Source organism: Ambystoma mexicanum, chromosome 9 (genome assembly GCF_040938575.1).
Source record: "Ambystoma mexicanum isolate Mex_15411 chromosome 9, UKY_AmexF1_1, whole genome shotgun sequence".
Classification (NCBI taxonomy): Eukaryota; Metazoa; Chordata; class Amphibia; order Caudata; family Ambystomatidae; genus Ambystoma; species Ambystoma mexicanum.
In genome coordinates, this window is record NC_090931.1 from 25,478,423 (window position 1) to 25,493,776 (window position 15,354).

Consider the following 15,354-nt stretch of genomic DNA (forward strand, 5'->3'; position numbering starts at 1 on the left):
TCTTCCTGAGTTGGTTCCGTTATTTGGTGTAAGAGTTACTCTGCCTCCCATCCACTACATGACACGCTACCCAAAGGGCCATATGTTCACTGTATTCACTGATTTCATTGTATGGCTCTACAGCTCATGTTACCCCTCTTAAGATAAGCCTGGCTGCTCAGTCACATTACCAACCTGTGTAGTACAAGCCTATATTAAAATGTGGGTTACCTAATACCAAGAAGATAAGCCTTGTAAATTATCACACCAGTTGGACCTAACTCTGGTGGCAGGTGGTGGGATTGGTGTAGAGTGGATTAAAGTGGCTATTGGTTATACTTCTGCCCAAATAAACCATACACAGGGCTAGCGCCACCAAAAAGTAAGGATAACTTGTAACAAAATGGAACCATTGAAAGATGTATGTAGAGCAAGGGGACTGAGTTTAAAAGGAAGAAAACATGAGTTGATTACAAAGTGTTTAAATCACCACAATCATGAGAATAGGCCCATAACCCCTACTCCCAACATTGATATGGAGGGGATTGATGAAAATGATAGCTCAGAGTTTAGCTCTAATCTGGCAAATGGGTCAGAGGGTGAGGAAGGATCCTCAAGGGCTGAGCCACCCCCCTCCACAGCATTCTCCTGTACCTCAACAACCTCTTATCATGAGCCCCGTGGGTCACAATGTCAGCCCTGAATATCTATCACTTGAATGAATGAGACTGGAACTAGAATTCAACACACTTGCAGTATAGTCTGAGGACAAATACAAGGAGAGAAAGCTCAGAGAAAGGGAAATGCAGCATGAGTATGGTATGAAGAAGATGCCCCTTAATTCTGCTTCCTTCACAGGGTTCCCTCGGTCTGCTAGTCCCAAGAGACCTCACCTACCAAAAGAGGCTATACCTATGTATGATCCTAAAATTCATGTGTTGGATTGGTTGAGTAATTTTGAATTCACTTAGGGTTTGCAGAATATTTGTGGTATGCTTTAGTTGCATCGATCATGTGTAGGCTACACTAGAATGGTTGTGATGCTATCATGGAATTGAGTGCACCTGACAGAGAAGATTATGGACTAGTCAAACAGGCTCGTATTGACAGAATTGGGACGACTCCTTCTCAATACCTTAAAAGGTTGAGAGACCATGACAAGAAAGATGGTACCCTTTCGGCTTCCTGATATTGCGAATGCTTCAAAACGTAGATGGTTGGGTTAATGGTTAGAAAGTAAACTCCTTTGAAGGCATGAGGAATTTATTTTTACTAGACAATATGTGTTGTGCCTGCTCTCCTGAGCACAGACGGCACCTGGCTGACAATAAGGAACTTGATCCCAAAAGACTAGCTCAATCTGCTGACTTATGGATAGCCAACAGGGCCACTCATAAGGCTTCTGGGGCAACTCAGAAAAAAGGATGAGGGGAAAAGCACAAGAAGTATAGTAAATAAAGTTCTAATCATCCACCCCCTAAAGAGGGCCCAAAAACCATAAGGGTAAATACCAAGGGAAGCCATGCAGGTCTAGTGAAAACATGAAACCTCTGGAGCCAAACCAGTAGGAGGTTACCAGAAACCCTCATTCTAGAAAAGCTTTGGTAAATGTGTGGATTGTGGGTCTGGTGACCATGTGAAAGGGGATCCCAGATGCAAGGGTACACCTTCAAGGGTCCATATTGTCTCCTTAGCCTTCCTTCCTGAGAATGAAGCTCCAATGACAAGTGCTCACTTTCACTTACTAGCTGAAGAACCCTTTGGAGTTGAAGCTAGTGTTTCTTTAGTGTCCTTGAGTCTGTGGGAAAAACAGAATATATATGTGTATAAAACCATACCCGACAATACAAAAGAATATTAAAAGAACAGTGTGCTTGTAGATGACCAGGAGACTCCTGTCATCAGAGACACTGGGGCCAGCATCACAGTGGTTTCAAACCTGAGGATGTAGCTAAGGCACCCAAAACCCCCATTAAACTTACTCGAGGCCTTATCCAAATGGATTCCATTTTGCCAGTCCTTATCCAGTGCAATAACAAGACTCTACAAATTCCTGTTAGTGTGCAATCTGAAGTACCTGGGAGAGTTATGTTGGGTAATGATTTGAAAACTCTGGGAGTAGTCTCCAATGTCCACAGGCCTCCCAGCAAAAAGAAACAGTGTCTGACAAGACTGGCCAGAGAGGCAACCTTGAGCGACTCTCAGTTTGAGATCAAGTAGAAATCCTGTATCTCAAACCAACAGGCAGACCAACCTTCCACTTCAAGAAAGAAGAAAGAGCCCAAGGAGAAATCCAGAGTCTCTGGTAAGAAAAAGGGTCTCAAGCCCAAACATGCTCTGAAAAAAGGACCAGAGGACAGTCCAGGTCACCCCAGTGACCCCATCCCCAGCTGAGGCTGAGTGGGTGGACAAACCAACTCCTAAAAACCCAGCTACTGGTGAAACAGAACTGGAAGATACCCTTCCCTTCTTGGAAGATCTGGATCCTAGAAACCATCTTGAGCTACAGACTTTGCTTGCAGAAGGTAAACCCTCTAGTGCAGATTTCAGCAGAGGACAAAGGGAGTTTTCCTCTCTAGAAGGTCTCAAACAACAGACAGCTTCCCAGCAGGAAGGGCAAGAGACAGGGATGCATTGACTCTGCTGGGAGGATGGCCTACTCTACGGAGAACCCACAGAATCTACCCCAGGGGACTTCAGGTGACTGGTACTTCCCCAGGAGGTGATATTCAAGTTCCTACAACTAGCACATGAGATCCCTCTGGCTGGTCATTTAAGTTCCAAGAAGACTGAAGAGAGGCGTTCTCTATACTTGTACTGGCCCAAGACAGGTGCAGATGTTGACAAACATTGTAGGAGCTGCCACACCTGCCAGACCTCTGGCAAGAGTGGATCCAGGAATTTGGCACCTTTAGTGCCCCTCCCATTGGTGGGTGTTTCTTTTGAGGGCATGGGGATTGACATTGTTGGTCCCCCTAGCCCCTCCAACCTCCTCACGCAACTGATTTATATTGGTTGTGGTACACCATGCTACCAGGTATCCTGAACCCATACGAGAACTCTTACTGCCCAAGCAGCGGCTAAGGCCCTCATTGGTATATATATATTTTTTTTTTTTACCACAGTTGGGTTTCCCAAGGAAGTTATCTCTGACAGGGGGTCAAATTGTATGTCCCACTACATGCCGACCATGTGGAAAAGCTGTGGAGTAACTTACAAGTTCTCAACTGCCTACCACCCTCAAAGAAATGGGCTGGTAGAGAGGTTTAACCGGACGATGAAGAACATGATAGGTGCCTTAGAGCAACCCCTGAGAAGAAAGTGAGACCTTCTACTGCCATGCATTCTATTTGCTTTTCGAGAGGTGCCTCATGCTTGAGTGGTTTTCAGCCCCTTTGAGCTCTTTTACGGTCATCTTGTCAGAGGTCCTTTGGCCCTGATCAAAGAAGGGTTGGAGAGTGATCCATCCCCAAAGCCAGTCTGTGTCACTGACTATGTACTAGGCCTCAGGAAGAGGATGGTACTCTAAATGACCGAAGCAACTGAACATGTGAAAGCTGGTCAGGCTCTGGTCAAGCATTGGCATGACCAGAAGGCCAACGTGGTGGAGTTTACTTCAGATCAGTTAGTACTAGAGATGGTTCCCACAAGGCAGAGGGCCTTACAGGACAAATGGATTGGACCCTTCAAAGTTGTATGCAAACCTGGAGAGGTTAATATTTAGTGAACTTGGGCAACCCCAAGGGGGCCCTAGGGCCTTTCACACTAGCCATCTGTAGGCCTATGTCTCTAGACCAGACCTAGGAGCTTTGTTTCAAGCCTCTGGTCAGGAGGAGGGGTAGACTGAGCATTTCCCTGATCTCCTCAGAGGACACCCTTCATATGAGTCACTTGAAGGAGAGAAACTCTCGTCAAATCTGAGTCTGCATCAACAGGTAGAGTGCAAAGCTCTGTTGACTTAGTTTGCCTCCCTGTTTTCTCTAACAACAGGCTCAACCCCTTTGGGCCAGCATGATATACTCACTGGTGGCAGTCTCCCTGTCAAAAGCAGGGCTACAGAATGTCTGATCATGTCAGAACTCACATAAACGAAGAGGCTAACAAGATGCTGGACCTTGGGGTTATAGAGCCATCTACCAGTCCATGGGCTGGATCAGTTGTACTAGTGTCAAAAGCAGGAACCAAAGAGTTGAGATAATGTGTGGACTACAGGGCTCTAAATGCAGTCACAAAGACTGATGCCCTTCCTTTACCAAGGACATATGAGCTGGTGGATATACGTGGCAAATAGCACTGACAGACCATGCCAAGGAGAAAACTGCATGTTACACCCCATGAGGCTTATACCAGTTTAGGGTTATGCCTTTTGGACTAAATAATGTACCTGCTACATTCCAAAATATGGTGAACCAGGTTCTGAGTGGGTTAGAGGATGTTGGCATGGAATGCTTGGATGGAATTGCAGTGTTCAGCCCCACTTGGGAAGACCATCTTCATCACCTGGGATATGCATTGCAGGCTCTTGAGCAGGCCCATCTGACCATAAAGGTAAGCAAATGTCAAATTGGTCAGAGCAAAGTGGTTTACCTTGGCCATGAGGTAGGAGGAGGTGGGATAAGGCCCTAGTCTAGTAAAGTACAAGCTGTACAGGACTGGGCCGCCTCAACTACTCAAACCCAGGTGAGAGGCTTTCTAGGTCTCACTGGGTAATACCAAAATGTTATTGAAAATTATGGGAGCATAGCTTCTCCCCTGAATGTCATCCCCTTTCCCAAATTTCCTAAAAAGATCTGATGGAATGAGAAGTGTGCCAAGGCATTTGAAAGGCTGAAACAGGCCCTCTGCATAGCTCCAGTCATAAGAGCTCCTGATTATACTCAATCCTTTATTGTACTGACAGATGTTTTTAATACTGGAATAGGTGCAGTCTTAAGCCAACTGGATGAGCAAGAACACCCTATTTGCTTCATCAGTGACAAACTAAAGGCCAGTAAAACAAGGTGGGCAACCATAGAACACATGTGTTTTGCTATTGGGTGGTCATTTTAGAATTTTAGGCCATACGTGTATTGTTTTACTTTCCTTATTCAAACTGACCACCACCCTTTCGATGGTTAATGACTCAGGGCTTTTTAATGTTAACTTCTGAGTGAGTGGGACTGTTTTCTCACTCTCTCATGTGTTTTTTTCTGACTAGGATTTTTGTGTTTCTTATGGTTTAATGCACCTTTTGTGCATTGCCATTGAAAAGTACCCTGGACTTCTCCCAATGTTTAACTTAATGTGTAACTAGGTGTGCCTGAGTCAAACCAGTTCTGATTGGCTGGCTGTCCATCCAGGAGGACAGCCACCCTGCTGGGTGATTAACAGACTAGGGCTGTGAATGAATGGGAACTTACTTAAAAGATGAGGTTTTTGGGATTAGAGGCAGAGTCGATCTCTGGGGGACAACATCCGATGAAAAAGACATGAAGAGACACCAGCAGTACCCTCCTGGACCGTGAGGTTCCTGATGAAGCCTTGCAGCTGTGCTGACCCTGTTTTCATTTTCATCTGGGAAGACCTGTATGGGACAACTTCCTCCCTTGGGCTCATGGAACCAACTAGCCTTAAGACAAGCTTAATTCCGGTGCAACTCCTGACTTGCTGTGATCTTCCAAGGCTGCAGAATCATAATGCCCGGGGACCCCTGACCATTATCGAATGCATTGTCTTCGGAAGTGTGAATTCGGCTAAAACTTTGTGGGCATTCACAGGACCCTACAGAAGCAGGAAATCTTCATCCAGAATCCCCTCACAGGACCCTACAGAAGCAGGAAATCTTCATCCAGAATCCCCTCACAGGACCCTACAGAAGCAGGAAATCTTCATCCAGAATCCCCTCACAGGACCCTACAGAAGCAGGAAATCTTCATCCAGAATCCCCTCACAGGACCCTACAGAAGCAGGAAATCTTCATCCAGAATCCCCTCAGAGGACCAAGGGTTCAAGTAACTTCTAACCAGAGCTGTTCATTCTTCTTTGGCGGTGAGAAAAAAGCACCACAACCACAAAAGGCAGCTGAATCAAGAAGAATCCATTGCTGCAGAGCCCTTCTCTCTCTCGATTGTTGACACAGAAGCCCGACAGACGTCCTCCCTTTCATCACCACGACCAAGGGCCAGCAAAACGGGTCTGCTACACTGCAACAGGAAGGCATCCAGCTGGAACAAATTCTTCACTTCACGGGCACTGTGGGGTTGGGGCACATCTCGCTTTTGGCAATTGTGGAGCTTCTGAGCTTGAGGACTGCTATTTTAAACCCTTTTGAGTTGACCACAACTCGCCTGCACTGGCCTCCCCACTGTGCTTCTTCAAGGTGACTCCTCTTGAGCTTCTGTGATTTTCTACTGAACTACTGACTAGTCCAAAATATTATTCTAAGAAGAGAGCATGGGAACTTTGAACTGGCCCATTTACTGTTGGAGTCATGGCTCCTTAAAGCCCCCCTTCTGAACTTATTGCCTTTGGCAGCGCTTGTTCCCTTGCAGGTTTTAATTGTTGAACACTATTATTGCTTGGATAAAATACTGCCTACAATCCTTTGGGAGAATCTAAGTGTTTTTCTAAATACAAAGTATGTTCTGATTGGACTAGAACGATTCCCTTCTAACTCAATATTGCAGAGATGATCACAAATAAGTATTAGTGCCCTCAAATGACGTCACTCAATGTGCTGGAATGTGTATGTGTATGGAAAGTGACTCACCTGTTTTATTGCTCTTGTTGAATTGAATCCTAACTTTTGGGATTAATGTTCCTATTGCTGTTTTTTAAAGATTGTCTAATTCCTTGTGTATATATGAATACATATTTATACTATAACTTTTTAAGTTTGTACATGTTTACTTGGATAGCTGTATTTACTGATTTCATTGACAAGCTCTACAGCTCACATGACCCATCTTAAGATAAGCCACTAAGTCACTCTACCAACTTGTGTAGTCCAGGCCTATATTAAGAGGCGGGTTACCTAATAGCAAGCAGATAAGTCTTGTAAAGTCCCACACCAGCTGCTCCACGGAATCTATCCCAAGGCCGGAGGTGGTGCTGCAGCACCAGTGGTTTCCTCCCCTCAGCATACACTGACTCTGGAAACCTCTAACGCTCCACCTCCCACAACCCGGAAGCTCTACTCCTGTGTCCCCAACACGTGTGTCACTGGGCCACAGGCAATGCCAACATCAGACATCTTCCAAGCATTGGCAGGAGACTTAGGGGATGTGGAAGGGGCCAGCAAGGACTGCATGCAGCCAACACATCACCACTGACATTAGCGGATGTTATGACTACAAGGAGCACTCTTCCTTGGGGACACATGTAAACGGTTTCAAAGTTTACAGTTTCAAAGTTTACTTTCATATTTGCATTGCATGTTCATATCTGATGTTAAATGAAACAACTCTTAATGTAATTTATATAAAATATATTCTCTGAATAGACATAATATCATTTAATCAAGAGTAACACACACATATTGACTCCTTCCTTCGTGTTTGTTGCGTGTTTGAGGAAAGGAGGCCTGTGTTTGGACCTGGAGCTCTGCTGGGCTGTTGCGACTGCACCGTCAGGGTTTCCCTGCCCGCTTCCTTGGGGTGGGAGTGGCAGCCTTGGCCTTTCTCTGCTGTGGAGGACTTGGTTTGCCTGGAAGGGGGGAGGGGGGAGAAATAATGTGTGCATTGGGTTGGATGAAGTGCTTTAAGAAGGCAGAGACAGACTTATGATTCATAAGATGCACTGTTTCATGGCCCTCACCATCTGCAGCCGGTGGGGATAGAACGACCACACTTTTCCTGCTCAGCCTCTTGGATTTTGTCCGACTTCCGCCGGCTTTGGAGTCTCCCCAGTTCCCAAGTTTAGCTGCGACGAAGAATTTAAAAATCAAAGGATAAGGAACGTCAAAACCATCAGCAAATCTTCCATTCTTAGTTAGGCTTAAAACTCAACAGCACAGTTTACATCCTAGCTAAGGACTGCATCTAGACTAAGAATTGGCCACTGGACAGCACCCCGGTATTCAAGGGGAGACCACAGGCTACTCCTGAGCCCTGGAGCTGGTATAGCAAACCCTTCCAACCACTTGCTAACAGTGGCCCTGGATCCCTGACCCAAAGCAGACCTAACCCAAAGGTACATGGGCCTGCACCGAAGACAAGAACGCACAACACAGGCTTCGCCAACAGTGGCACTGTTTCACGCAAGAGACTGAAACTCGCCACTGACGTCATTACTGAACACTGGCGCCAGACTTCTAGGTCACATATCGGTTTTACAGAAAAGGAATGTGTTGTTTTAACTTCTTCTCATTTTCCAGTGGAAACAGATTTCCCCTGTATCTATTGTTAACATTTGTCTAGGCATTGTGCTTGCAAAGATTTTGTAGTCCATTTTGTGAACCTCTCCCAACCCTTGACAGAGAAGTGACTGCAGAGGAGGGGAGGAAGTGACATCAGAGGAGATGAAGTGACATCAGAGGAAGAACAGTTTGCAAAGACGTTATAGGCGCAAAGGGTCTGAAGCAAAGGGTTTTATTTCCTTTACTTTGCACCAACAGTTCACTTACCTACTATTCCTGCAGCACTCGTAGTAGTAATGAAACTATTATTTCCAGCAATCATGCCACTACTATATTCAGGCGTAGTAGTACCCTTTCTTAGCAATAGCACTGTGCTGACAGTGCTTGTATTTGAAGTACTGCCACCATCAGCCTTAGCAGTAGCCGCACTGTCAAGTATTATCAGAAGCAAACCCAGGAGCAGCTGTAACAGTTGCATTACTATTACCCATAGAAGTAGTACAACGGTTACTGCCAGTACTAACTCTACTGACCATACTTGCAATGTTACTACGAGTAGCAATTCCAGTTCTAGTAGCACTGGACTAGCAGTAGCCAAAGTAGTACTGATATTACCAGTGCTGTTACTACATCACTACTGGGGAGACACTAGCATCAGCACTGTTAGTAACAATGCAAGTATTAGTCACAGTAGTACTCACCATATTACTGCCACTGCTACCACTAATACTACTACAACTGCCGGTGATGGCTATGGTGCTATCAGAAGTACTCATACTCTCCCTGCCACTACTCCAAGTAGTAGTGATAGTACTGGAAGTGGAAAAAGCTCTGCTACTGCTAGTGGTTGTGGTGGTCCCATTACCACTGGGGCTAGTATCACTATGATGGTAGGTAATCATAGCAAGAATCATAGTATCAAAGGTATTACTAATGATATCATTACTACCCCAAGATGTAGTACCAGGAACAATAGTACTGTTACTAGCAAATACATCATACATAACACTACTACCAGCAGTAGTAGAAGTGCCATTGCTGGTAGTGCTATTACTCTGACTGCTAATGACAGTAGTACGAGCAGTAGAATAAATATTAGTAGTACTGAAAGTAATACTATTGTTACGGAAACGAGTTGAAGTGGTACCAGCAGTAATCTTCCTGCAGTTCATATTAGCAGGTCTCCTACCTTGAGTAGTGGTTTTGTGTTATAGTGGAATGAGGATTTGCACTGTGCCTGTCACCACTGCAATGGTCTTACTGCGCCAAAGCCCGCCTGAATTCTTGGCACATGGTATCCCTGTGCGGGGTGCACCACACCTTGGCACATGGTATCCCGACGCGGGGTGCACAACACCTTGGCACATGGTATCCCTGTGCGGGGTGCACAACACCTTGGCACATGGTATACCTGCGCGGGATGCACCACACCTTGGCACATGGTATACCTGCGCGGGGTGCACAACACCTTGGCACATGGTATACCTGCGCGGGGTGCACCACACCTTGGCACATGGTATCCCCACGCGGGGTGCACAACACCTTGGCACATGGTATCCCGACGCGGGGTGCACAACACTTTGGCACATGGTATCCCCACGCGGGGTGCACAACACCTTGGCACATGGTATACCTGCGCGGGGTGCACAACACCTTGGCACATGGTATACCTGCGCGGGGTGCACAACACCTTGGCACATGGTATCCCCACGCGGGGTGCACAACACCTTGGCACATGGTATCCCCACGCGGGGTGCACAACACCTTGGCACATGGTATACCTGCACGGGGTGCACCACACCTGGTTTGTGGTCGAGGGCGGTGGGGAATCTGAGGAAGGTTGATATAGGAAGATGTACAGGACAGGGCAGGAAGATGTACAGGATGGGGACAGGGCAGGAAGACGTACAAGACGGGACAGGGCAGGAATATGCACAGGACGGGACTGGGCAGGGAGACATACAGGACAGGACAGGGCAGGAAGACGAACAGGACGGGGACAGAGCAGGAAGACGTACTGGACGGGGCAGGGCAGGGAGACGTACAGGATGGGGACAGGACAGGGAGACGTACAAGACGGGACAGGGCAGGAGACGTACAGGACAGGGCAGGAAGATGCGTAGGACTAGACAAGACAGGAAGATGTCCAGGACAGGGCAAGATGATGGATAGGATAGGGCAGAGAGATGTACAGGGCAGGACGATGTACAGGGCAGGGAGATGTACAGGACAGGGAGATGTACAGGGCGGAAGAGGTACAGGATGGGGACAGGGCAGGAAGATGTACAGGACGGCACAGGGCAGAAGATGTACAGGACGGCACAGGGCAGAAGATGTACAGGACGGCACAGGGCAGAAGATGTACAGGATGGGGACAGGGCAGGAAGATGCACAGAACAGCACAGGACAGGAAGATGTACAGGACTGGACAGGTCAGGAAGATATACAGGGCATGAAGATTTACAGGGCAGGAAGATGTACAGGGCAGACTGATATACAGGGCAGAAAAGGTAAAGGACAAGGCAGGAAGATGTACAGGACGGCACAGGGCAGGAAGATGTACCGGACAGGAAAGGGAAATGTACAACGGGACAGAGCAGGAAGATGTACAGGACAGGGCGGGAAGATGCAGAAGATGGGGACAGGCAGGAACATGTATAGGGCAGGGCAGTGCAGGGAGATGTACAGGAAGGCACAGGTCAGGAAGATGTACAGGGCAGGACAGGGCAGGAAGAGGTCCGGGGCTGGAAGATGTACAGGACAGGAAGATGTGCAGGACGGGACAGGACAGGAAGAAGCACAGGACAGGGCAGGGCAGGAAGATGTACAGGACGGGACAGGGCAGGAAGAAGCAGAGGGCAGGGAGATGTCCAGGATGGGGACAGGGCGGGAACATGTACAGGACAGGGCAGGAAGATGTACAGGACAGGGCAGGGCATGGAGATGTACAGGACAGGGCAGGGCAGGGAGATGCACAGGACAGGGCAGGGCATGGAGATATCCAGGACAGGACAGGAGTGAGGGGAGGGCAAGAAGAGAATGCACGTGTGGTTGGATGAATAGTGAAATGCACGCATCGGATGCAACACTGATCAGAAAAGAGGCAAGAGAGCCCCGCCCTTGAGGCTGGCGCTGTATTCGTACCCGCGTGTTGCAGTCTTCGGCAGGAAGTCAGTGCATGATTGTGTGATGGACACAAGATGTGTTCAAGTGACCCTTGGAGTATCCAGGCTTCTCCTTGGTGGCACTTGGAAGACGTCCAGCCTATGGAAGATGCGTGGTACCTGCCAACCTGCAGAAGTGCCAGGACCGCGGGCTGGCCGCGGAGAGGCGAATTCATGAGTACAAGAGAAGAGAGGGAACGGGCAAGTAACGGCGACCATCGTCACCTGCAGGACCACACTGTGACCTTGAAGAGAGGGGTGTGTTAGTGAATGAATGTAGAATAGTGCTTTCATATCCAGGGTGTAATGCGTGGCGCGTTGCTCTTTTCAATCCCAGAGGATGTGCCTTTAGTTAGTAAGTTGAGAGTGTGATAAGCAGAGGTCAAAGTGGGCGGGAACTAAAGGGTACGACGTTCCCATACTGTAGGCGAGCTAGAACAACTTTGCAGAACGGCAACATTTTTTTAAAATAAGTGTTTTTAAATTCATGACTACTCGAACCTGAGCCCGGCTGATATCAAGCCAGTGTGACGTTGCACTGCGCTATCACTCGGGGGCTGAAAGGGGATTGTTTATTTGAATAGATTGTCGATCCCACGCAGCCTAAACGCCCAGCTTGATCCGATCTGCGTGTGAATGGCTCTAGGCGCAGCCTTGTTTGCAGGCACAGGGAGGGGTGTTTCTGAGGCTGGCCGTGTGCTTTAAGAGGTGTGGACTGTGGGTGGTGAAAGGGGGCTGCATGAAGGTGCATGCTGAGGGGGACAATGACACACTAATGCTGAGCATTTAAATCCATTCTCTATGACTGCGTTTTTTTCAGTCTAACTAGAACTGCAGTAAGGGTGGGGTGGAGGAAAGGAATGATCCAGGTATGGGGTTTGAATGGGGTGGGGGGAGTGCACAGAAAAGGGGGCGGGCAGTGGGACATAGTTCCACAATTTTTTTGTTTACACATCGACCACTGGTGATAAGCATGCAGCAAATAGCGGGTCTGCTTCAGGACCTCTGGTCTAATGAAATACTAGTAACTTTCTCCAAACATGTATGAGGTTGTTTTGCTCATGAAAACCCCTGTACATGTTACTTCATGTGAAGCCGATTGAATCATAAATGAGCCCCAAGCTGCCCCCAGAGCAGATGGAAACATGTAACCCAGGTTCGGCTTTCTGGGCACGGTGGCATCATGAACGCCATGAGCATTGAGGTAAATAACAGCAGGCTGCCAAGTGAAAGGGAACAGTTTATTCGTCAAAGGACATTAAATACAGGTTGACATGAGAGTGCAAAGGAAGGAAAGCAGCAAGACATAACTTGCACGCTTTCCAAAAGGAGGGCTTTGCCCTGAGGTATTGCATGCATGCTGCTTGTTCAGATAATAGGTCATCAGCCTCAGGAGCTCAGCGATTAGCCTTAGCCTCACGAGGGTAGTGATTAGCCTTAGCCTCAGGAGGGCAGTGATTAGCCTCAGGAGCTCAGCGATTAGCCTTAGCCTCAGGAGCGCAGTGATTAGCCTCAGGAGCTCAGCGATTAGCCTTAGCCTCAGGAGCACAGTGATAAGCCTTAGCCTCAGGAGGGCAGCGATTAGCCTTAGCCTCAGGAGCTCAGCGATTAGCCTTAGCCTCAGGAGGGCAGTGATTAGCCTTAGCCACAGGAGGGTAGTGATTAGCCTTAGCCCCAGGAGGACAGTGATTAGCCTTAGCCTCAGGAGGGTAGTGATTAGCCTTAACCTCAGGAGCTCAGCGATTAGCCTTACCCTCAGGAGGGCAGTGATTAGCCTTAGCCTCAGGAGGGCAGTGATTAGCCTTAGCCTCAGGAGCTCAGCGATTAGCCTTAGCCTCAGGAGGGTAGTGATTAGCCTTAGCCTCAGGAGGGCAGTGATTAGCCCCAGGAGCTCAGCGATTAGCCTTAGCTTCAGGAGGGCAGTGATTAGCCTTAGCCTCAGGAGGGTAGTGATTAGCCTTAGCCTTAGGAGCTCAGCGATTAGCCTTAGCCTCAGGAGGGCAGTGATTAGCCTTAGCCTCAGGAGCTCAGCGATTAGCCTTAGCCTCAGGAGCTCAGCAATTAGCCTTAGCCTCAGGAGCTCAGCGATTAGCCTTAGCCTCAGGAGGGCAGCGATTAGCCTTAACCTCAGGAGCTCAGCGATTAGCCTTAGCCTCAGGAGGGCAGCGATTAGCCTTAGCCTCAGGAGGGCAGTGATTAGCCTTAGCCTCAGGAGGGTAGCGATTAGCCTTAGCCTCAGGAGGGCAGTGATTAGCCTTAGCCTCAGGAGGGCAGTGATTAGCCTTAGCCTCAGGAGCTCAGCGATTAGCCTTAGCCTCAGGAGCTCAGCGATTAACCTTAGCCTCAGGAGGGCAGTGATTAGCCTTAGCCTCAGGAGCTCAGCGATTAGCCTTAGCCTCAGGAGGGCAGTGATTAGCCTTAGCCTCAGGAGGGCAGTGATTAGCCTTAGCCTCAGGAGGGCAGTGATTAGCCTTAGCCTCAGGAGCTCAGCGATTAGCCTTAGCCTCAGGAGCTCAGCAATTAGCCTTAGCCTCAGGAGCTCAGTGATTAGCCTTAGCCTCAGGAGGGTAGTGAGTAGCCTTAGCCTCAGGAGGGCAGTGATTAGCCTTAGCCTCAGGAGCTCAGCGATTAGCCTTAGCCTTAGCCTCAGGAGCGCAGTGATTAGCCTTAGCCTCAGGAGGTTAGCGATTAGCCTTAGCCTCAGGAGGGCAGCGATTAGCCTTAGCCTCAGAAGGGCAGCGATTAGCCTTAGCCTCAGGAGGGTAGCGATTAGCCTTAGCCTCAGGAGGGCAGCGATTAGCCTTAGCCTCAGAAGGGCAGCGATTAGCCTTAGCCTCAGGAGCTCAGCGATTAGCCTTAACCTCAGGAGGGCAGTGATTAGCCTTAGCCTCAGGAGCTCAGCGATTAGCCTTAGTCTCAGGAGCGCAGTGATTAGCCTTAGCCTCAGGAGGGCAGTGATTAGCCTCAGGAGAGCAGTCAGTGGTTAGCCTCAGGAGGGCAGTGATTAGCCTCAGGAGGGCAGTGATTAGCCTTAGGAGGGCAGTCGGTGGTTAGACTCAGGAGGGCAGGGATTAGCCTCAGGAGGGCAGTGATTAGCCTCAGGACGGTAGGCGATTGAGTTCAACGATTTGCAAAGAACTGATCTGACCTGACATCCAAATGGCGTGTTAAGACTATGACTAATAATGCCGGGTAATCGTATTATTCCGAAACGGTGCAGGATTTTATGTCTCAGTTAACAACAGTGTGTGTCAATACTTAGAGTCGGATGTCTGGTGAGCTGGGGGAGAGGTGACACTGGAATCTAAATGATCATGAACCCGGTGGGGGCACCCCGAGAGACTTACTGGTAGGAGAAGAGCCACCCCTTGACGGCTTTTGTGAAGCCTGAGTATGGTGGGACCCCACTAACGATATTTTGGGGGAGTTCCAGAGCTCAGCTAAGAAGGAGATAACAGATAACAGAGGAAAGTCGGGGTTTGTGGGTGGGTGCAGCCCACTTTAATTTCTCTTAGAATCATTTAGGCCTAGTTCTGTAAATAGCTTTACAGGGATTCTTCTGCCTGTGGGGAGCCAGTGTAAGGCGCTTCTTCCTCTTGCTGATAGATTTCATCCATGGGCAGTGATTATTGGATACCGAGCCTTGAGCCTCATTACTCCATCCTCTCGGGTTGAGTGTGTAGTCTTGGGTTAGGATTCTTTATGGTCTGTGTGGACACACTACACACAATTAAGACCACAGGTGGCAATACAAGTTTTACCTTTGGTACAAGCCTGTACTACTATGTTAAAGTGGTAGCAGTAACGGAGCAGCCAGGCTTATCTCAAGAGTATATGAGCAGTAGCAGAGATTACACAAAGGGCCCACAATTACTG

General features: G+C 48.3%; 1 protein-coding gene across 1 annotated transcript in view; it reads right to left on the minus strand.

Moving 5' to 3' along the window:
* Positions 1–7,346: 7,346 nt before the first annotated feature.
* Positions 7,347–15,354, minus strand: part of LOC138489567 (uncharacterized protein CXorf65-like) — a 180,414-nt gene continuing 172,406 nt past the window's right edge. Inside the window, exons 6-7 of the mRNA XM_069617286.1 lie at positions 7,774–7,878; positions 7,347–7,662 (exon numbers count right to left, since the gene is read on the minus strand). Of these exons, the coding sequence (XP_069473387.1) occupies positions 7,586–7,662; positions 7,774–7,878 (182 nt within the window). The 3' untranslated portion in view covers positions 7,347–7,585. The remainder of the gene's footprint in view (positions 7,663–7,773; positions 7,879–15,354) is intronic.